The sequence below is a fragment of the Montipora capricornis genome, chromosome 4 (assembly GCF_036669925.1).
Source record: "Montipora capricornis isolate CH-2021 chromosome 4, ASM3666992v2, whole genome shotgun sequence".
NCBI classification, from domain to species: domain Eukaryota; kingdom Metazoa; phylum Cnidaria; class Anthozoa; order Scleractinia; family Acroporidae; genus Montipora; species Montipora capricornis.
In genome coordinates, this window is record NC_090886.1 from 13,769,424 (window position 1) to 13,791,776 (window position 22,353).

A 22,353-nucleotide genomic window follows, 5' to 3' on the forward strand; every position below is an offset into this window, starting at 1 on the left:
CTAAGCTGGCTAAAAAACATGGATAGGAATTGTGTAGGCCTATCACCCCCATTTTTATCACTGTGATTTCTTTTTGCGAGAGCGTCGATGAGGTTTTGGAACCCAAGGGCTTTTGTTTCGCTTTCTTTTCTTTTCTCTTATCGTATCCAAAATCAGGGCTACACATAAGCAAGCGGCGAAAGTAATGCAATGTTGTGATGACGCGCTGTTGGAAGTCATTCTCCCGCGCTAGTCTAACTCTGGAGTGAGAAGAGATTTCGGATTTTTTTTCCTGCATAAGAAATCGTAGAACACATAGTTTATGTATGCGAAATATCACAATTTTGGAACATTTTGACCTTCGAACCTGTTCCGTAAATACCATGGAAACCTATAGGTTTTGTTACCTCTTAAACAACGGTTAGCGCTTAACGTCGGTGCTTAAAGTGCAGCTAATCTCAAATATTTATCTTTACTCAGCTAAATATTCCACATTCATAAAGAATATTTTACTATTTTCCCATAAGTCAGCAAAACTGGCCACAATTTTGACCCACGACCGAGCTGAAACAGGTATAGTTCTATTCTGTATTTGACATCACAAACCTCTTTGCAATGTAAAAATTCTTTGATCATGAATTTTCAATATTCATGTTCAAAGAACATGAATTCTCTAATTTTTAGAGATAGCTCATTATGCAATGCCCTTTCAAGTAATATGTCAACTGTGACGAGTGAGAGTGTTTCATCAGGGGTTCCAAACACCGAGAAACAGATGAAAGCAATACACTGTAGGCGAAGTGCTTTTATTCTTTCGAGGTGTAATGAAATGATCTTTTGTTTTATCAACAAGTGATAGTAATTTATAAGGGAAATGAATATTCAATATTTGGGTGAGTTTAAAGGGTAAAACTTTTGAATAAATTTTCATAATATGGTGTGATGGTGAACGAGCCAGTCAAAATCAGTTATTTGAAATTTAGAGTGGGCACCAATTAAACAAATTTATTACATTACCCAGTGGTTTGAGTTCTGCACCAAGAATCTTTACTAAACTCATGAAACCAGTGTACTCCACATTGCGAACCAGAGGACACATTTCAAGTGGTTATCTCGATGACAGTTTCTTACTTGGTGATACCCCTGATCAATGCAAGGCGAATATAAACGATACCTTCACTCCTTTTGGTGACCTGGGCTTTAATGTGTCAAGGGAAAAATCAATCACCCACCCAACCCAGGCAGGTTATAGAACATCTAGGGTTTGGATTGAACTCTATTAACATGACAGTCACTCTCCTTAAGGAAATTTACAATCAGATAACGTTACCACAGTGGCATTCATTAACAATATGGGTGGTACACATTCTACGGCATGTAACAAGGTTGCTCGAGACATTTGGCTGTGGTGTATTGAAAAGAAGATTTGGCTAAGTGCTACGCCCATTCCTGGAATTCAAAATAAAACTGCAGACAGACTTCGTCGAAATTTTCAGAATAGAACTGAATGGCAGCTACAACCAAGTGTTTTCAAATTGTTAACAAAGTAATGGGGAAGACCTGAGATTTATTTGGGGCATAACTATCAAATTAAGCCTTTTGTGTCAGGGCGTGCAGACCCCGATGGCTATGCAACTGATGCAATGTGTTTGAGCTGGAGACTGAGATAAATATGTTAATATTTTCCCTCCTTTCACCATGCTGTCCAGCGTTCTTCAAAAGTTGCAGGAAGATCAGGCCAGAGCCTTAGTTATAGCCCCACTGTGGAGAACGCAAGTTTGGTTTCCACAGATGTGTCAAATGTTAATTGCCAGTACGTCTACCGAAGGAGGCCTCCCTTCTCCAGTTACCACACAACAGGACCAAACTGCACCCTCTGTGGCCCAAACTTCAACGGATGGCATTTCTCTTGTCAGGACGAGACTCAGACAACAAAACATTTCAGCCAGAGCTTGGGACATCATCATGGAATCATGGAGGACTGGCATCACCATACAGAACAGAGTGTATTCGGATAAGTGGAAGAACTTTGTCAGAACAACACATGCAAATCCCATTCATCCAACTGTAGCCGAATGGTATTAATTTTTGACACACTTTTATGATGCTGGAAACAGCTATTCAGCCTTTAACACTGCCCGATCTGCATTATCTGTAGCAGTAGACATTGCGGATAGCCCTTGCACAGTGGGTGAACACCCCCTGATAAAGAGATTTGTCAAAGCAACTTTCCCGTCAAGGCCACCACTTCCGAGATATCAGTCAATATGGGACGTATCCAAAGTTCTGGACCTCCTTAAAACTTGGACCCCTGCAAAGACTCTGAACTTGAAATACACTCTATTCCAAAATGGCCACCATTTTAGTATTCTTTTGTTTCCATGCAAATTGGCCCTTATGACCTCGCTTTCAAACGTAAAATTCAAAAGAATATTTAACCTTGAACGAGGCCGTAAGGGCCAATTTGCATGGAAACAAAAGAATACTAAAATGGCGGCCATTTTGGAATATAAAAAGGTGTATTGTTGACTCTTAAGTTAGTTGACTCTTAAGTTAGTTATGTCAATCAGTTCATTTAATGGACATCCATCAGATGTCTAAAGGGAAGTCCTCATACAAGTTTCATGTTGACAAATTAGTAAAGTAGTCTGGACCAGGGAAACCACAACCAGTGCTTATTTTGCCTTCATATCCTGTTGATGAGAGCTTGTGTGTAATGACATACTTAAAGGAGTATTTAATAAGAACAGAACCAGTTCGTAGCGCTGAACACACCAGATTATTTCTTAGTTATAGTAAGTTATAGTAAGCCACACCAGCCAGTTTCCCAAAGCACGATTTCAAGGTGGGTCAAAACGGTCATGATGAAATCAGGTATAGACACTGTACACTTCAAGCCACACAGTACACGTGCAGCCTCTACTTCAGCTGCTTTTAGGAAAGGTGTACCTCTATAAACTATAATTGGCTGCTGCAGGATGGTTCGCAGAATATACTTTTGCTGCTTACTACAAAAAATAACTATGGACAATCCATTCTGAATTGCTCTGTTTAATTCTATTTTTAGATGCCATTGTTAAGCTACAATAAACCTATTGTTGTGTTGTACAGTAGATTGTTGTTCATTACTGTGACTTGCTATGACCCGTGTGCTTTGAAGTCTCACAGGATCTCGAATATGCAAATGAAGAGATTAAAATTAAGGTAAAGTTGGATTGGCGAGATAAATTGCATTTCTGGCGAGCGGGCCTTAAAAGGTCGGGACTAATCTGTTTTCGCTTTTGCATGCCGGAAGCGTGATGATCAGTCAGCAAACTCTGCCACAATAAAAACTATACAAAAATTTGGTTTATCAACGGGGTTGATAATGTAAATTGGCCACCGTACAGAGATTCTAAAAGCTGACGTTTCGAACGTTAGCCCTTCGTCAGAGCGAATCGAGGGATTATGGGTTACGTGTAGTTTTTATAGTAGAGTAGGAGCTACGCTATTGGTGGTAACATGGCAACGTGAAAAATAGGAATAAATTAGTTAAATGACAAGCGTTCGTTAATACCGTGAGGATTAAGGGTGCCGATTTGAAAGATGAATTTTTGTTCCAGATTCTTGCGGCTTTCCGTCGTACCTAGATGTAGGGAAAGGCCGCAGATAGCCATGTGTTTTTTGGAGTGGTTAGGCAGATTAAAATGGCGAGCGACTGGCTTAGATGCATCCTTGTCATTCTTCTCAACATCGCGAAGGTGTTCGCGGAATCGGTCACCTAGTCGTCTACCTGTCTCACCAATGTATAATTTATTGCATAACGTACAGGTTATGCAATAAATGACATTTGCGGAGGTACATGTGAAACGATCGGTGATCTCAACAGATCGCTTAGGTCCCGATATCTTGCTAGTGTTAACAATGAAAAGACAAGTTTTGCATCGTGAGCGCGCGCATTTGAAAGTGCCGGGTTGCTCTTTAGTTTTGAGCGCGCTTCTAACTAAAAAGTTGCCTACGTTTTTGTCGCGTTTGAATGAAATAAGTGGAGGTTGCGAAAAGATTCTACCAGTCTCGGGATCATTTTGGAGTAATTTAAAATTACTAAGAATGATGCTTTTGACTGCGTGATTATGAGGATGGAAAGTGAGGGTGAATGGAATTCTGTCATTCTTATCTTTTTGTGACGTTTGTAGTGATGACTGTCGATCAAATTGTTGGGCGCGATGATGGCCCGCTTTGACCACAGAGACAGGATAGCCACGTTTTTCGAAGAACTGGCACATCTCTGATTTGCTGGAAAAATCGGAGTCATCACTACATAGACGTCGAAGTCTAAGAAATTGAGAATAAGGAATGGAGTTCTTGACATGTGATGGATGTGACGATGAATACAACAAATAACTGTGTGAATCAGTAGGTTTGTAGTGCACACTAGTACATAGCACGTTGCCTCTAATAGAAACTTTGATATCTAGGAAAGCCAATGAAGTTTCCGAAATTTCCCAGGTATATTTAAGAGCCGGATGAAAAGAGTTGACGGAGGTTATAAATTGATCGAGTTCTTCTCTGCTGGATGAAATAGCGCCGATGTAGCGGCCGTAGAGTTCAGGTTTGGGGCCGTTGTACTGATTAAAAATTGGTGTTCAACATATCCTACAAAAAGATTGGCATAGCTAGGTCCCATTCTTGTGCCCATAGCTACACCATTAATTTGTTTGTAATAGTTGCCGGCGAATGAAAAACAGTTGAGCGTTAAAACTAGTTCGGCAAGGCGGAGGAGCGTTTCCGAGCTAGGTTCTGACAGTGCGTTGATCGAAAAAGTGTTTAAGTGCTTGAAGACCTTCGCTATTAGGAATGACTGTGTATAGAGATGTAATGTCCATGGTGAAAATAAGTTTGTCTTGGCCGGAGAAATTGAAATCGCGGAAAATTTGTAGTGCGTGTGTACTGTCTTTAATGTATGATGGCAAAGATTTGACGATAGGCGTCATAATCCTGTCTAAGTAGCTAGAAATGAGTTCGGTGGGGCAACTACGGGCAGAAACGATAGGGCAACCTGGGTTGTTGGGTTTGTGAATTTTAGGCAAGAAGTAAATGCACGAAGTTCTAGGGGTGTTGATGATGAGATTAGTGGCAGTGTCCGGTAATTCTTGATTAACTATAAGATTTTGAATGGTGTCTTTGACAAGTTTTTGATTTTTGGAAGTGAGATCTTTAGGGATTTTGGCATAAAACGAGGTATCCGAAAGTTCCCGCAAAGGTTCTTTTTTGGTAAAGGTCGGACCGCCAAACAACTACCGCGCCGCCTTTGTCGGCCGATTTGACAACTATGTCGTTGCGTTTACTAAGATTTTTGAGCGCCGCCCACTCTTCCGAGGAAAGGTTGGAAAATTTAGTGTTGCGATTGAATTTAAGTTTGTGAATGTCGTGACGGTATTTTTTGGTGAAAAAATCTAAAGAGGCAAATTGTCCCTAAGAAGAATGGGCGGGCACTCAAAAATCTTAGTAAACGCAACGACATAGTTGTCAAATCGGCCGACAAAGGCGGCGCGGTAGTTGTTTGGCGGCAACTTTCGGATACCTCGTTTTATGCCAAAATCCCTAAAGATCTCACTTCCAAAAACCAAAAACTTGTCAAAGACACCATTCAAAATCTTATAGTTAATCAAGAATTATCGGACACTGCCACTAATCTCATCATCAACACCCCTAGAACTTCGTGCATTTACTTCTTGCCTAAAATTCACAAACCCAACAACCCAGGTCGCCCTATCGTTTCTGCCTGTAGTTGCCCCACCGAACTCATTTCTAGCTACTTAGACAGGATTATGACGCCTATCGTCAAATCTTTGCCATCATACATTAAAGACAGTACACACGCACTACAAATTTTTCGCGATTTCAATTTCTCCGGCCAAGACAAACTTATTTTCACCATGGACAGTTTTCAGGGGCTTGGTTACGAGCAATTCATTTAAATATAACTAATATGAAGTAGTTTTTTAGTCCATCGAAGCTTCGGTAGAATCTTGGAAGATTTCATTAAAGTTTTGAATGTAAATTTCTTTGTGTTGTTTTTTTGATCCAGTAACAGATTTTGCTATCGAAAGCGATGAAAGCGCCGTTGAAGCAACCCTCGTTCCCAGGGTCTCTCATCTTAACGCCTGGGGCGAGCGCCAGGCGTTAAGATGAGAGACCCTGGGAAACGACCTTCCTCTATCTTGTGTTCATTCGGGGAATAATTTCCTTGAGCATCCAGAGTCAGATGAAGAAGTGGGCTCCGATTTTTTGTCAGACTCAGGTGATAGTGAAGCAGGCGAAGAAGGGGAAAGCGAAGATGATGAAAGAATTGGAGACAGATGAATCGATTTGGACCGAAGAGTTAAACCACAAGAACTGATATTGACTTTAATCAAGCTGTTTGGAATGGCTGTGGATCCTGCATCATTGAAGTCAAGCAAAGATTTTTTTGAGCTCTTCTTTGCTAGCAAAAACAAGCAAAAACAAACAAAGGAAAGCTAAGATGCCAGAATTAAACAACGGAAAAAACTCATGCAAAAATGGCTTTTATTCCAGCAACAACCGCTACTTAGCGAAATATTTCAAGATCTCCTGATTGTTTCGTACAAAAGGGCAGATCCTTAAAAGACATACTCGTTCGAGCCAAACTCTAAGCTGGCTAAAAAACATGGATAGGAGTTGTGTAGGCCTGTCACCCCCATTGTTATAACTGTGATTTATTTTTGCGAGAGCGTCGATCAGGCTTTGGAACCCAAGGGCTTTAATTTTGTTTCGCTTTCTTTTCTTCTCTCTCCATCCCAAACCAGGACTACACACAAGCAAGCGGCGCAAGCAATGCAATGTTGTGATGACGCGCTGTTGGAAGTCATTCTCCCGCGCTAAAATCGCAGGTGGTCTAACTCTGGAGTGATAAGATTTTTATTTTTTTTTCCTGCATAAGAAACCCTAGACAACATCGTTTATGTATGCCAAATATCACAATTTTGGAAAATTTTGACCCGCGAACCTGTTCCGTAAATACCATGGAAACCTAGAGGTGTTGTTACGTCTGAAGCAACGGTTAGCGCTGAACGTCGGTGCTTAAAGTGCACCTAATCTCAAATATTTATCTTTACTCAGCTAAATATTTCCACATTCACAAAGAATATTTTACATTTTCCTATAAGTCAGCAAAAATGGCCACAATTTTGACCCACGACCGAGCTGAAAGAGGTATAGTTCTATTCTGTATTTGACATTACAAACCGCTTTGCAATGTAAAAATCCTTTGAACTTGAATTTTCAAGTCATCATTGCTCAGAGATTATTGATATAGAGCGTTTCTCATGATGGCGTCACGGCGGCCATGTTGGTGTTCCAAAACAAAGAAATGGCGGCCATGATGGTGTACCAATCTAATCCTCCGGGAATTGAACTCTAGTTTTAATAAAAATAGAGTTCAATTCCCGGACGATTAGATTGGTACACCATCATGGCCGCCATTTCTTTTTTATGCAAATACTTTCTTTTGTTTCAGAAAGCCAATATGGCTGCTGGTCACGTGTGTGAAAACTCTCTATATCGGATTCTAATTTTTAGAGATAGCTCATTATGCAATGCCCTTTCAAGTGATATGTCAATTGTGCCGAGTGAGATCTAGAGTGTTTCATCAGGGGTTCCAAACACCGAGAAACAGATGAAAGCACGACACTGTAGGCGAAGTGCTTTTATTCTTTCGAGGTGTAATGAAATGATCTTTTGTTTTATTTGTAAAGGAAATGAATATTCAATATTTGGGTGAGTTTAAAAGGTAGAACTTTTCAATAAATTTTCATAATATGGTGTGATGGAGAACGAGTCAAAATCAGGCGTTTGAAATTTAGAGTGGGCACCAATTAAACAAATTTATTACATTACCCAATGGTTTGAGTTCTGCACCAAGAATCTTTACTAAATTCATGAAACCAGTGTACTCCACATTGCGAACCAGAGGCCACATTTCACGTGGTTATCTCGATGACAGTTTCTTACTTGGTGATACCCCTGATCAATGCAAGGCGAATATAAACGATACCTTCACTCTTTTTGGTGACCTGGGCTTTGATGTGTCAAGGGAAAAATCAATCACCCACCCAACCCAGGTTATAGAACATGTAGGGTTTGTACTGAACTCTATTAACACGACAATGACTCTCCCTAAGGAAAAATTGATGCAATTATTAAGTTGGGAAGTGACATTTTGGAAAGCCAGTCTTGTTCAATCAGCGAAGCTGCCAAATTAATTGGCACGCTCGTGTCTTGTTCTCTGGATGTAAAATATGGCCCATTGTTCTACAAACAGCTTGAACTTGAAAAAATGCTGCCTTTAAAAAACGCCGAGGGTCTTTTGAAGCTCAAATGCAGTTTTCAGAGCTGTCTAGGTCAGACAACAAAAAGCTGGCAAAACATAAAGCCAATTTCTGACGGTAATCCTGATTTTACCATCACCACCGATGCCCCATTGAAAGGATTGGGTGCATGCCGGGATGGTATGGAACCCCCCGGCTGCAGATGGTTTGCTGAAGAAATTGCTGAATGTGAACATATTAACAGCCTTGAACTAAAAGTCGCTAAATTAGGGCTCCTGCCCCTCCGTGAGAAAGAAAAGCGTGTCCACTTTCATTTACAATCAGATAATGTTACCACAGTGGCATTCATTACAATGGATGGTACACATTCTACGGCATGTAACAAGGTTGCTCGAGACATTTGGCTGTGGTGTATTGAAACTGAGAAGATTTGGCTAAGTGCTACGCGCATTCCTGAGATTCAAAATGAAACTGCAGACAGACTTCGTCGAAATTTTCAGAATAGAACTGAATGGCAGCTACAACCAAGTGTTTCAAATTGTTAACAAAGAAATGGAGAAGACCTGAGATAGATTTATTTTGCCTCAAGGCATAATTATCAAATTAAGCCTTTTGTGTCAGGGCGTGCAGACCCCGATGGCTATGCAACTGATGCAATGTGTTTGAGCTGGAGAGATAAATACGTTTATATTTTCCCTCCTTTCAACATGCTGTCCAGCGTCTTTTAAAAGTTGCAGGAAGAGCAGGCCAGAGCCTTAGTTATAGCCCCACTTTAAAGAACGCAACTTTTGTTTCCAAAGATGTGTCAAATTTTAATCAGCCAGCCAGTATTTGTACCGAAGGAGGCCTCCCTTCCCCAGTTACCACACGACAGGACAAAACTGCACCCTCTGTTGCCCAAACTTCAACGGATGGCATGTCTCTTGTCAGGACGAGAATCAGACAACAAAACATTTCAGCGAGAGCTTGGGACATCATCATGGAATCATGGAGGACTGGCACCACTATACAGTACAGAGTGTATTTGGATGAGTGGAAGAACTTTGTCAGAAAAACACATGCAAATTCCATTCATTCAACTGTAGCCAATGTTATTATTTTTTTGGACACATTTTTATGATACTAGAAACAGCTATTCAGCCATTAGCACTGCCCGCTCTGCATTATCTGCAGCAGTAGACATTGCGGATAGCCCTTGCACAGTGGGTGAACACTCCCTAATAAAGATATTTGTCAAAGCAGCTTTCCAGTCCTTGCCACCACTTCCGAGATATCAGTCAATATGGGACGTATCCAAAGTTCTGGACCTCCTTAAAACTTGGACCCCTGCAAAGACTCTGAACTTGAAATACACTCTATTCCAAAATGGCCACCATTTTAGTATTCTTTTGTTTCCATGCAAATTGGCCCTTATGACCTCGCTTTCAAACGTAAAATTCAAAAGAATATTTAACCTTGAACGAGGCCATAAGGGCCAATTTGCATGGAAACAAAAGAATACTAAAATGGCGGCCATTTTGGAATAAGGTGTATTGTTGACTCTTATGTTAGTTATGTCGTGTATGTTGGTTACTGGCCAAAGGTGTCAATCAGTTCATTTAATGGACATCCAACAGATGTCTAAAGCGAAGTCCTCATACAAGTTTTATGTTGACAAATTGGTAAAGCAGTCTGGACCAGGGAAACCACAACCAGTGCTTATTTTGCCTTCATATCCTGTTGACAAACGCTTGTGTGTAATGACATACCTAAGAGGGAGTATTTGATAAGAACAGAACCAGTTCGTAGCGCTGAACACACCAGATTATTTCTTAGTCATAGTAAGTTATAGTGAGCCACACCAGCCAGTTTCCCAAAGTACGATTTCAAGGTGGATCAAAACGGTCATGATGAAATCAGGTATAGACACTGTACACGTGCAGCCTCTACTTCAGCTGCTTTTAGGAAAGGTGTACCTCTAGAAACTATAATGGCTGCTGCAGGATGGTCCACAGAATGTACTTTTGCTACTTACTACAAGAAAGATGTAACCGAGTGTTACAGCGATAGAACTGTTTAACTAGTACCGGAAAAAAAAAATTTAAACGCACAAAGCTTTGATTGACATTTTAAGAGAATTCATTTGAGTGACTAAGGCTTAAGTTTCAGATCAGTTAATAGCACGTGTTTGAAAGGATATGAGTCAGTCGCTAACCAGTTTCAGTAGTTTAAGTCAACCAGTTTCAGCAGTTTTAAACCGTCGAGTTGTTCACTTTCAAGAGTTCGTAGTTTACGGAACCCCTCCACAGATGTAAGTTTAGTTCAGTCTTTTATTTTGATTCTTTTCTGTTCATTTGCTTAGAGATTTCGCGTATTCAAATATCTCATTGATTGGTATGTAATTTTGTTCATTTCAGATCGAATAATTATAATAGTGAATAAAACATTGATTATACAATACACGGTTTCTTCCGTAAACTTTCAAGCCGTCGATACTCCAACTGTCCACCGAGGGCAAGAACTATGGACAATCCATTCTGAATTGCACTGTTTAATTTCTACTTTAAGATGCCATTGTTAAGCTACAATAAACCTATTGTTGTGTTGTACAGTAGATAGGCCACTTGCACTAGGAGGTCACGTGACCAATGCTTCCCTTAAACAGTGAGTTGTAATCGTGCTGTTGCCAAAAAATTATCTTACACGCGAAATTTGAGAGGAAACGCATTTAAGGGAGATATTTCATGGTACTTTGATTTTTCAACAAAGTAGCATGATTATTTGTCTTGGCCGCCATGCTTGAGGGCATACACTTGCCCTCCAACATAGCGGCCAAAACTACTTTTTGCTTATATCTTGTTAAATGTTTGATAGTTGAGTTCAGATGTGCCATAAACGTTACCACATCATCTTTTTAACAATTTCTTTGAAGTTCAAGTGCAAAATTTGTGTCAGAAAGCGGTAATTCATAATTTTAAAAATCAAGTTTTGGTCACGTGACCAGTTACGGACTTTCTCATTTTAAGCAAATGGTGCGGGTTTGAAAAACCAAATCACTATTATTTTGTTTAAGAGATGACCCACTAATAGTGTTTCGAAGGCAAAATCATGTAACTTATCATTTCTGGCGAGCGGGCCTTAAAAGGTCGGGACTAATTTGTTTTCGCTTTTGCATGCCGGAAGCGTGATGATCAGTCGGCAAACTCTGCCACAATAATAACTGCCAAACTGCCAGTTTATTTTCGTGTGGGTCAGAGACTGAGAAGAGAATGAGCGCCAAAGGTAAGGCAGAAACTTTTCTACAAACTAGTTGTACTAGTTAGCAAATCTTGGAGGTGACGTACTCTTAACTGTTTCTCTTTCCGAAAAACACGTGTTGGTGTCTTCCAGCTCTGGGAGTGAAAGTGAACTTGGACTTAACGAGAGAAAATGCATACACTCTGACTCTGACTCCGAGGATAATGAGGCTCTGGGTCAAGAGAAAATGAGGGGAGAGAGAAGGAAGCTCCCAGTCCAGCCCTTGGGATATGTCATGTCCACGAAAGTTATTTTTAGACGAGCGGAAGTCTTCCGAGACGTCCGCATGCAGGCCAACCTCGGTCCGATGTTGAAAGAAAATAGACATTCATCAGCCTTCCACGTGCGCCATCATTAACTCTTTTCACTAAGAACCTGAGAGCGAGGCAAGACTGCATACGGACGTCTCAGAAGACAGACTTCCGCTAGAACAAAGACTTCCACTCGTCTAAAAATAACTTTCGTGGACATAACATATCCCGGCCAACGCCTTGAGCCTCCCTCTCTGTCCCCTCAGTTTCTCTTGTCTGGGTCGATTAAGAGCGATTTACGTGGTTTTTGGTTCCTCTTCTTTTCCGTCTATATATTCTTTACCAAAGGTTGGGCACCGAGACCAAGCCGCCGAACGGATTCACCGAAGGGAAAGGGCGATAAAGTCGCTCTCAAGTCTTCGATGACCTCGAAATTCCACGTAGATCACGGACGATACCTCCGCTGCCCATTCGTTTTCTTCATTTGAGCCGCTTGTACACTGAGAAGAAATTAAGGGCAGCCAAACTCTGCAATCATTTGCTTCGAAAGCCATCGAATTCGGCTCTTATTCGTTGGAAGACTAAGCCTAAGACAGTTGGAAGAACGCTTAGCGACCAGCGATTGGTCAATGAGCACAGTGGTGACCAATCGTGAGTCATGGATGTTCGCAACTTTGTTTGCGCTTTAATGGCTTCTTTTCGCAAAAAGACAACAAAACTGGTAGGTTTTGGTGAATGAAACAATTCTTTTTGGTGTAGCGTGCTCCTTTTGTAAACTGCTTTTGGAGCCACAGGTAGCCACACCAATCACTGGTGATTTTAGTGGTGGCTTTCGACTTTTTTATTTAATCTGTGTAACTATTCTTGGAACTATGATGTGTGTAACACACTTCAAACGAAAAGTACGATTGCAAAGAGCTCGTTTGGCAGAGGTATGCATTACCACGACATTAAATACGTTTTGCTTAAAGTGGTACTATGATCAAAAAATCATTTCCTTTTTTTCTTCAGATTTTGAAAGCGTGTTTGCTTAAAGGGGCTAGGTCTCGCTGTTTTAGGTAATTTTGTTTAATTTTGCTAGTTATGAGCTCTAAACGTCAAATTGGTAGACCAAGAGTCTTTCATTTGCAAAATCACGACCACACAACAATTAACGACGACGTTTTTCAAATTTACCCAAATGCAATCCATTTCAATCTTCCCCAGTTTTGTCCATCCTTGTCCCTCCTTAGCTTTCCTGTGTTTTGTTTGTTCCTCTATAGTTTTCAGCCGTTATTTTGTAATTTCAGTTAATTCTATGACCATTTGGTCAATGCTGAAATTGCCTAAAATTGCGTGACCTAGCCCCTTTAACACCTAACTGGCAAAAATTTGAGCTTTGAGTTTTATCCAAAGGCTGTTTATTTTGAGTGTAAGTTTTGGATTTCACGGTCCGCCATTACTCACGTTCAAAACTGGCCGATTGGACATCAGAGGGTTGGATCTAGAGAAAATGACGTCATTTACTCACTAGCTTAAAATTTCAGCGTGTAAACGCAATTTATTACATGTGCAAAACACGGGTTTAAAAGTCTGAAAGCCCGAAACTCCCGTGCTGCATATTAATTCGGCCGCGTACCCACGCATTGCATTCTTAAACTAGTGAGCCTTTGACGTCATTTTCTCCTCGAAGCAGCTCTCTCAAGATTTTAAAGTTAGTAATGGCGGACCAATAAATAAGAAAATTCCAGTTAAAATAAACAGGTGTCTTTTTAAAATCAGAACGTAAAACTTGGGTCAGTTAGTTTTTAGTTAACATAGTTTTGAAATCCAAGGAAAAAAAAGAATTGTTTTTTTGGTCGTAGTACCACTTTAAAGCTTGACAAGTAAAAGATTAATGACCTTTTTCTTTGAATTTGCTGCCATCATAAAAAGTATTCAGTCAATAACATGTCAGACTAATGCGCACATTTATGCTTAAAATATGAAGTAGAGGTGCACGTTTGTAAATTCTTTAATTCCAGGGCCACTTAAAACTGAGCTTAGTTGTAGAAAAAACTTACCCTTGCCATCTACAACAAGTACTTTTGAAGGGGTTATCCCCCATCCCTACCCGCAAACAAGAAAAAAGCAAAGCAAAAAGTGAAATGACGGTCATATTGGCATCCCAAACAAATCCTTTATTGTTGAAGCATACTTCATTTTGACTACTTAACTTTTCCAGACTTTGTTTGTGGCTTAATTTAATACTATTTGTTTTTATGTTTACACCAGGACGAAGAGAAATCACTGTTTTCATGGACGGAATAGCGATTGCGAAATACATGCAAACCATTTAAAACCAGCGCTTTGTCGTCTCTTTTGGATAGTATCCACACCGAAGCTATCGAAAAGAAAAGACCCTTGAAAGTAAACCTTTTTAAAATCGGTGCCCATACCTACAAACTGTGGATATACACACAGTTATTACATCTAATCACCGACTTTAACACTGATTACTTTCCTTTCCGTAGTGCTTAATGCCTCGTGTTTTAATATCCCTTTTCGAGTGTTTTCGTTTTCGAAGCTTTTTTGTAACATTTTTCAAAAAATAAACATTAATCTACAGATCTCTACCTTCACAAACTTAATTTCTTTCTGCATTTGGAAGATACATTTTTATGCATTTTGTAAAACTGACCATATTTATGATTTCTAATAAAGTTATATGGAGAGTGAGTTGTCTTATCCAACGTTACATGGTTTCCTTACTTACTTCACCCATAAAGGCGCTGTTACACTCGGCAATTTTTCGAGCAACTTGTCTCTCAATTTTGTTTCGACAAGAGTTCTTAAACTGCAAAGCTATTCGCTTGACGGTTGTTACATTGCGCAAAGTTTCCTGCAATTTGTCTGGCTTTCCATGACCTCATGACGCTAAAGGACCATTTCACTGGATGATGACGAAATCCGTTGCGACACAAGTTGCAGAGCAGATTTCACAGCACGCATTGCTTGAAACCTTCGTTGTCAATTTGCGTAAACCAATGGGCAAAGTAGCAATGGATTTTACTTTCCGCGAAGGGTTTTGCAATTTGTCTCACCTTGTTTTTGGCAGTGGTAAAGTGTGCAACTTGCAACTTGCAACTTGTCTCGCTATTGCATGAAAAATCGTAAAATGCAACAGAGCCTCACATTAAATTAGGGTTTCAGTTTAAAACGTAAGTTAAACATTTGGTTGCGTTACGTGACCCGGATATCGGAATACCATCAGTTTTACCCCTGCGACGGAAGTGGTCTAAATTAAAGGCCATAGTATAGGCTGCCTGTACCCTTTTGTTCCCTTGAGGCTCAAACCAACACTTTCAACCAACATATATCATATATCATATATCTTTCTTTACCCTTAGATTTTAGAGTATCTTGGTGTAACTAATATCTCCGAGCATTTACCCTCCCAAACACGATACACCACGGAAGACAGACCACAACACCGGGAACTACATGCCCTACTCTTTGCGACAAGTGTGTGGGTTCTTTTACGTCCCACAGGATTATGAACGTTGAAGGGTTATGAGACGAGGCCTACGGGTCATCGTCCTTATCCGAGAAGACTAGAGAGTCTAACCATTTGCAAATGTAATTACAAAGGCAACACTTTCTGCTCAGTTTTTTAAAGACCCTGAGTGTTGGTCCGGCCGGAGTTCAACTCACGACCTCCCACGTGACAGCCCGGTGCTTAACCAACTGAGGCACCGGTGCGCGGTAACTGCACTATTTGGAAGAATTGAATCTACCCCAACTGTCTCACATAACATCAACTGTTATGGCACCAAATGAAACACTAATCATTTCTTGACAAGGTGTGCTCATTAATAGGATGTAAAAGTTTATCATAGCAAGGAAAAAGCAGTCTAAAAAAAAAAGCCCTATATTTTGTCTTCAAAAACTTACATCTTAGAAACGAACTCGGTGAACCCCATTTTTTATTGATCAAAAGTTGTTAGCAGGCTAAGATAAAATTCTTTACAAAGGTATAAAAAATTCTCTGCAGCGGATTCAGAGCCACCGTAAAAATCTGCTATAAATCTACTCCAGATAATTTTTTCTAACTTTGCAGCGGATTTGTTAGTTCCCTAACTATTATTCCAAGAATCGAACTACTTTCGAATGCAAACACATTCTTTCACTTTGCTTAAAAACACCACCGATAACTCGAGGGAGTAAGCCCTATGAAGAACTTGGAAATTTATTAAAAAAAGAAAAACGTCATCTTTATTGCTGATGGTTTCATTCATTTGTTATGCAGAAGAACAGGAAAAAAAATTCATCCGTCGTTTCCCTTCTATTTTGTGATCTTTGAATGTTACAAATGTCACGTCTCTTTTCCTCATCACGGTAAAAGTCTGATGTTAAGGGTAATCAGCAAAAGTTCTTTCAAACTGGCTTACACTCATACAACAAAAACAGTTTCAAAGACTATAGCAGTGTGATTTTGATCGCCATTGGAGCAACACTGACTGTTGAAGTTATATGAGAAACGAAATATCAAAATAACGAGTAAAACTAGCATTTTACTAAAGATCTAAGCTTTCTGTCGTAATTTCACTTACAATAATCTCAGTCTGTTGGTTTAATTAACGCAATAAACTTCTACTAAACCTTTGGAGCTTGTTCCTCTGGCATAACCATGATTGTTAACCTGTTATACTTTTTTTTACAAGTTCGGCAATCACTGAAGCGTCAGGCTCTGCTAGGTAGTCTTCTAGCATCTTTGACATCGATTCTGGAAAAAGAAAAAAAAAAAAAGCTCTAAATATAGCTTGTTCTTTCGAGCATACACAATGCGCCGATGCAAATGGCTACGTAGGACAATGCTGTCTTCGAATTCATTACAAAAGATGACGTTTCGAGATCTATGGGAGATTCATAGAACGGAAACACCAAAAGAGATATCACAAGGTGATAAAATAAGCCATCTTCACTAGTTAACAAAAAGCCAGAAAAGGCTGAACGAAAACAGTTTTTCCACCAATGTGAAGTGTATCCTTTAAATGTGCTACTGTGCATGCGTGATAAGCATGTAGAAATTACATTTGTCACAAAAGCGTGTTAGAGGAAACTTTGAATTGTTTACACTACGAAGCGAACATCATAGACAAAACTGTTGGGAAGGCTAGTACTTTTGACGTCTTCTCTCCCATCCCCCCCTCATTCAATGTTGTGCAAAACTGAATGGTTTTAATGGGAAATTGTTGAGTTACCTTCCAACATTGAATAGGTTGGAGGGGTCTTTGTAAGAGAAAGTAAAACTGTTGTTTTTTGCGCTTTAACAGAAGCGGGTTGAAGTACATACAGCTCTGGTGTGGTTCATTTACATAACCTTCCCAACTACTTTTGTCTATTGTAGCATCTCGTTATCATGCCATCTTAGGCCTATTTGATTCCTATAGTCAATTTTCCAATTTGAAAGTATTCTTGTTTTCTGAGTTAAACTCGAACTTCACTTACCATTTTTTTGGAAATTCCAGCGTGACATCATCGCCAACCAGCACAAATGGCGCCCAGTGCTTTATAGCGCAATACTGCTTTGACTCTCGGAAAGATTTCATTGTTTTTTGAAGAGCTGCACTTGCGCTTTTTCCATCTAACAGGTGCTGGTAGAAGCTCCTCATGAACAGCAACGTTACCTCGTCATCAATTGCCCAGAGTGACACCAAAACAGACCGAGCTCCAGCACACAGGAAAGCCCTAGCAATTCCCACCACTCCCTCAGACTTCACTTCTCCCCGGCCACTGTGACAACAGCTCAGCACAACTAGCCTTGCTCGAAGAGAAATTGTCTGAACATCCGACATTTTCAAAATAAAGTCTTCTTCTTTGGGGATTGCCGATTTCCGTTCGTTATTTGGGGCTAAAGCAATTTCTCCCGTTTTTTGGCATCCATGTGCTGCAATGTGAACTAAAGCGACTGATTTCATGCATTTCAGCACCTCAGCTTTCGTGGCACTTTTTCCAGTCAGCGGTGTTGTCTGCAGAAGTTGTCCAATCATCTCTACTTCTTTTTTTGCGCAGGGAAGCTGTTGCAAAATGGGTTCCCCTTTCTTGTTAGTAACTTCCTTCAACCAGGGATCACCTACAAGCAGTGCGCCAGTCTTACTGTGGAAGTCATCAGGTGCACCAACGATCACATTAAAAGCGGTCAACGAGGGAATGGTGCGGATCCTGATAGATTCACTCAATGCAGAATATGGAGCCAAGCAAAATGGTCCATCGGGAACAACGATTAACTCATTTCCTTGGAGCAAGTCTGCAATTGGCCCGAGTAAGACTTCATACAACGGTTGTAAAGAGTTACCAGAGGATGAAGATGGTAGAACTGCTTTCTCACTGATAGGTTTTTTGCTGCAAGACAGGTCATTGCGTAGTGGATCCAATGAACGATTCTCGCATCTGACACCATCCCCTACGCCAATCCCTTTCAAAATAGTTTCCATCAACAAATCAGCACTTCCATTTGCGATTTCGTTTTGTCGAAAGCTGATCTTGCTGTCTTTTCTTAGCACCCAAAACGTGATCTTGTTCTTGTCAAGTGCCACAAAAACGGCTTGTGAAGGTAAAAGCTCTAATGCAGCTGTAAGAGTTTGATTCGGAGCAAGTGCAGAAAATGACTGAGAGTCAATGCCGTATTGATCTTGCAAAATATCCATCAAAGCCTGTGCTCGACCTTTCTCAGCAGCATACAAAGCTTCTTCAATCTCTCCGTTCTTCAAAAGTGTCCTCCACAGAGCAGTGTATGACACGCGATGAGAATCACGAAAACTTACTTTTAATTCATCTTCTGACTTCAGACTATGCCTTGTTTCATCAAAATGTTTTATACTTGAACGATAACAACTGAGTGCATTAATCAACGAACCCATCAATTCATGAACATAACCTTGCGAATACCACGCGTTTCCCTCTCCTAGACAGTCTCCAATTTCCTTAAAAATACTAAGACTGAGTTCATGGTAATCCATGGCTTCCTTCAAATAACCTAGATTGCATAAGGCATTTCCCAGATTTAAATACGCTGATCCCTCCCCAGCCCTATCCCTTACATCTTTAGCAATACTAAGATCTTTTTCGTAGTACTCAATGGCTTGTTTAACATTACCTAGTTTAAGATAGGCATTTCCCAGATTTCCATAGGTTAATCCCTCCCCAGCCCTATTACCTACTTCTTTAGCAATACTAAGATCTTTTTCGTAGTACTTAATGGCTTGTTTAAAATTACCTAGACTAAGATATGCATTTCCCAGATTTCCATAGGTTGATCCCTCCTTAGCCCTATTACCTACTTCTTTAGCAATAATAAGATCTTTTTCATAGTACTCAATGGCTTGTTTAACATTACCTAGATTGCGATAGGCATTTCCCAGATTTCCATAGGTTGATCCCTCCCCAGCCCTAATACCTATTTCTTTAGCAATACTAAGATGTTTTTCGTAGTACTCAATGGCTTGTTTAAAATTACCTAGACTAGAAAAAGCATTTCCCAGATTTCCATACGTTGATACCTCCCCAGCCCTATTACCTACTTCTTTAGGAATACTAAGACCTTTTTGGTAGTACTCAATGGCTTGTTTAAAATTACCTAGACTAAGATAGGCATTTCCCAGATTTCCATAGGCTGATCCCTCCCCAGCCCTGTTACCTACTTCTTTAGCAATACTAAGATGCTTTTCGTAGTACTCAATGGCTTGTTTAAAATTACCTAGACTAGAATAGGCATTTCCCAGATTTCCATAGGTTGATCCCTCCCCAGCCCTATCACCTAATTCTTTAACAATACTAAGATCTGTCTCGTAGTATTTAATGGCTTGTTTAAAATAACCTAGACTAAGATAAGCATTTCCCAGATTTCCATAGGCTGATCTCTCCCCAGCCCTGTTACCTACTTCTTTAGCAATACTAAGATGTTTTTCGTAGTACTCAATGGCTTGTTTAAAACTACCTAGACTAAAATAGGCATTTCCCAGATTTCCATTGGCTGCTCCCTCCCCTGCCCTATTACCTACTTCTTTAGCAATACTAAGATGATTTTCGTAGTACTCAATGGCTTGTTTAAAATTACCTAGACTAAGATACGCATTTCCCAGATTTCCATAGGTTGATCCCTCCCCAGCCCTATTACCTACTTCTTTAGCAATACTAAGATCTTTTTCGTAGTACTCAATGGCTTGTTTAAAATTACCTAGACTAAGATAGCCATTTCCCAGATTTCCATAGGTTGATCCCTCCCCAGCCCTATTACCTACTTCTTTAGCAATACTAAGATCTTTTTCGTAGTACTCAATGGCTAGTTTAAAATTACCTAAACTAAGATAAGCACTTCCCAGATTTCCATAGGCTGATCCCTCCCGAGTCCTGTTCCCTACTTCTTTAGCAATACTAAGATGTTTTTCGTGGTACTCAATGGCTTCCTTAAAACTACATAGACTAAGATACGCATTTCCCAGATTTCCATAGGCTGATCCCTCCCCAGCCCTATTACCTACTTCTTTAGCAATACTAAGATATTTTTCGTAGTACTCAATGGCTTGTTTAAAATTACCTAGACCAAGATACGCATTTCCCAGATTTCCATAGGCTGATCCCTCCCCAGCCCTATTACCTACTTCTTTAGCAATACTAAGATGTTTTTCGTAGTACTCAATGGCTTGTTTAAAATTACCTAGACTAAGATACGCATTTCCCAGATTTCCATAGGTTGATCCCTCCCCAGCCCTATTACCTACTTCTTTAGCAATACTAAGATCTTTTTCGTAGTACTCAATGGCTTGTTTAAAATTACCTAGACTAAGATAGCCATTTCCCAGATTTCCATAGGTTGATCCCTCCCCAGCCCTATTACCTACTTCTTTAGCAATACTAAGATCTTTTTCGTAGTACTCAATGGCTTGTTTAAAATTACCTAGACTAAGATAGGCATTTCCCAGATTTCCATAGGCTGATCCCTCGCGAGCCCTGTTACCTACTTCTTTAGCAATACTAAGATGTTTTTCGTAGTACTCAATGGCTTGTTTAAACTTACCTAGACTAAGATAGGCATTTCCCAGATTTCCATAGCCTGATCCTTCCCCAGCCTTATCCCCTACTTCTTTAGCAATACTACGATGTCTTTCGTAGTACTCAATGGCTTGTTTAAAATTACTTAGACCAAGATACGCATTTCCCAGATTTCCATAGGCTGATCCCTCCCCAGCCCTATTACCTACTTCTTTAGCAATACTAAGATGTTTTTCGTAGTACTCAATGGCTTGTTTAAAATTACCTAGACTAAGATAGGCATTTCCCAGATTTCCATAGGCTGATCCCTCCCCAGCCCTATTACCTACTTCTTTAGCAATACTAAGATGTTTTTCGTAGTACTCAATGGCTTGTTTAAAATTACCTAGACTAAGATAGGCATTTCCCAGATTTCCATAGGCTGATCCCTCCCCAGCCCTATTACCTACTTCTTTTGCAATACTAAGATCTTTTTCGTAGTACTCAATGGCTTGTTTAAAATTACCTAGACTAAGATAGGCATTTCCCAGATTTCCATAGGTTGATCCCTCCTCCGCCCTGCAGCCTATTTCTATGAAAATAGGTAATGCTTGTGCATAATGTTTTATGGCCTTATGATAATCAGGTAGGTTGAGGTAAGCACCGCCGAGATGAAAATGAGCCCTTCCTTCACTATCCCTGTCTTCTACACTTATCGCAATGGCAAGCTGTAGCATTCGCTGCTCTACAGACTCTAACTTCCCATCTACCATTCTTCAATAACTAAATGACAATTAAAACTTCTTCGATGAGATGATCTAATGTCAAATCAAGGATGAACCTGGAAGGAAAAAAAGATAAAGACGCTTGATGTTTAATGTGCTTTTTAGCTTCGAGACGAAAACGTTTTTCCCGCCCTATTCCCTCCCAGGGTGGCTAGTTAAGGGGTGGTATCAACGGGTTAACATGCCCTCACCTTTGCGGGGAAATAAATCACGATTCTAGATAAAATAATTCATTTGTTTTGTTAGCAAATAAACGGCCACGATTGTGACAAGCAGAGCTGCACCTTGGAGTTTAAGTAACATAAAGTAATCAAAGGTTATGGATGACTGCAGCTTACCAATAACTCCAAATCACACTCTCCTTTTTTTCACAAGTCAACCACTGAGCAAAACAGTTCTGCTTTACTTGCTTAATCATCAAACAAATAAAATAAAATAACTCATATCGAGTTCGGCAGTTGCAAAATTTAGCATAGCGTTGCCAATGAAAACCGAGTGAGCCAGAATGCTAGCACAATAGTGAACTAACGCTTTGGAAAGAACAAGAGCTTTAAATATTCCTTCTGAAAAATTGCTTCTTGAATCTTTACGCATGCATGCCACCTTGTTTTGCATTTGACTTACCAATTGCTATATGACAAAACGCGTTTCCTTTAATCAGAGGTCTAAACGTCACTTACCACTAAAAACCCACCACAATGACAACTTAAGCAAAAAAGAAATTAAGGGAGAGGACTCCTC

At 40.1% G+C, this 22,353-nt stretch overlaps 2 protein-coding genes across 2 annotated transcripts in view; one reads left to right on the forward strand and one right to left on the reverse strand.

The window, feature by feature from the left end:
• The window catches only part of LOC138045601 (protein CASP-like), a 142,294-nt gene that overhangs the window by 66,946 nt on the left and 52,995 nt on the right, over positions 1-22,353 (forward strand). The gene's annotated exons all lie outside the window — the stretch shown is intronic.
• The window catches only part of LOC138045599 (tetratricopeptide repeat protein 28-like), a 91,299-nt gene continuing 85,222 nt past the window's right edge, over positions 16,277-22,353 (reverse strand). The window contains exons 4-5 of the mRNA XM_068892155.1: positions 17,306-21,413; positions 16,277-16,580 (exon numbers count right to left, since the gene is read on the reverse strand). Of these exons, the coding sequence (XP_068748256.1) occupies position 16,580; positions 17,306-21,413 (4,109 nt within the window). The 3' untranslated portion in view covers positions 16,277-16,579. The remainder of the gene's footprint in view (positions 16,581-17,305; positions 21,414-22,353) is intronic.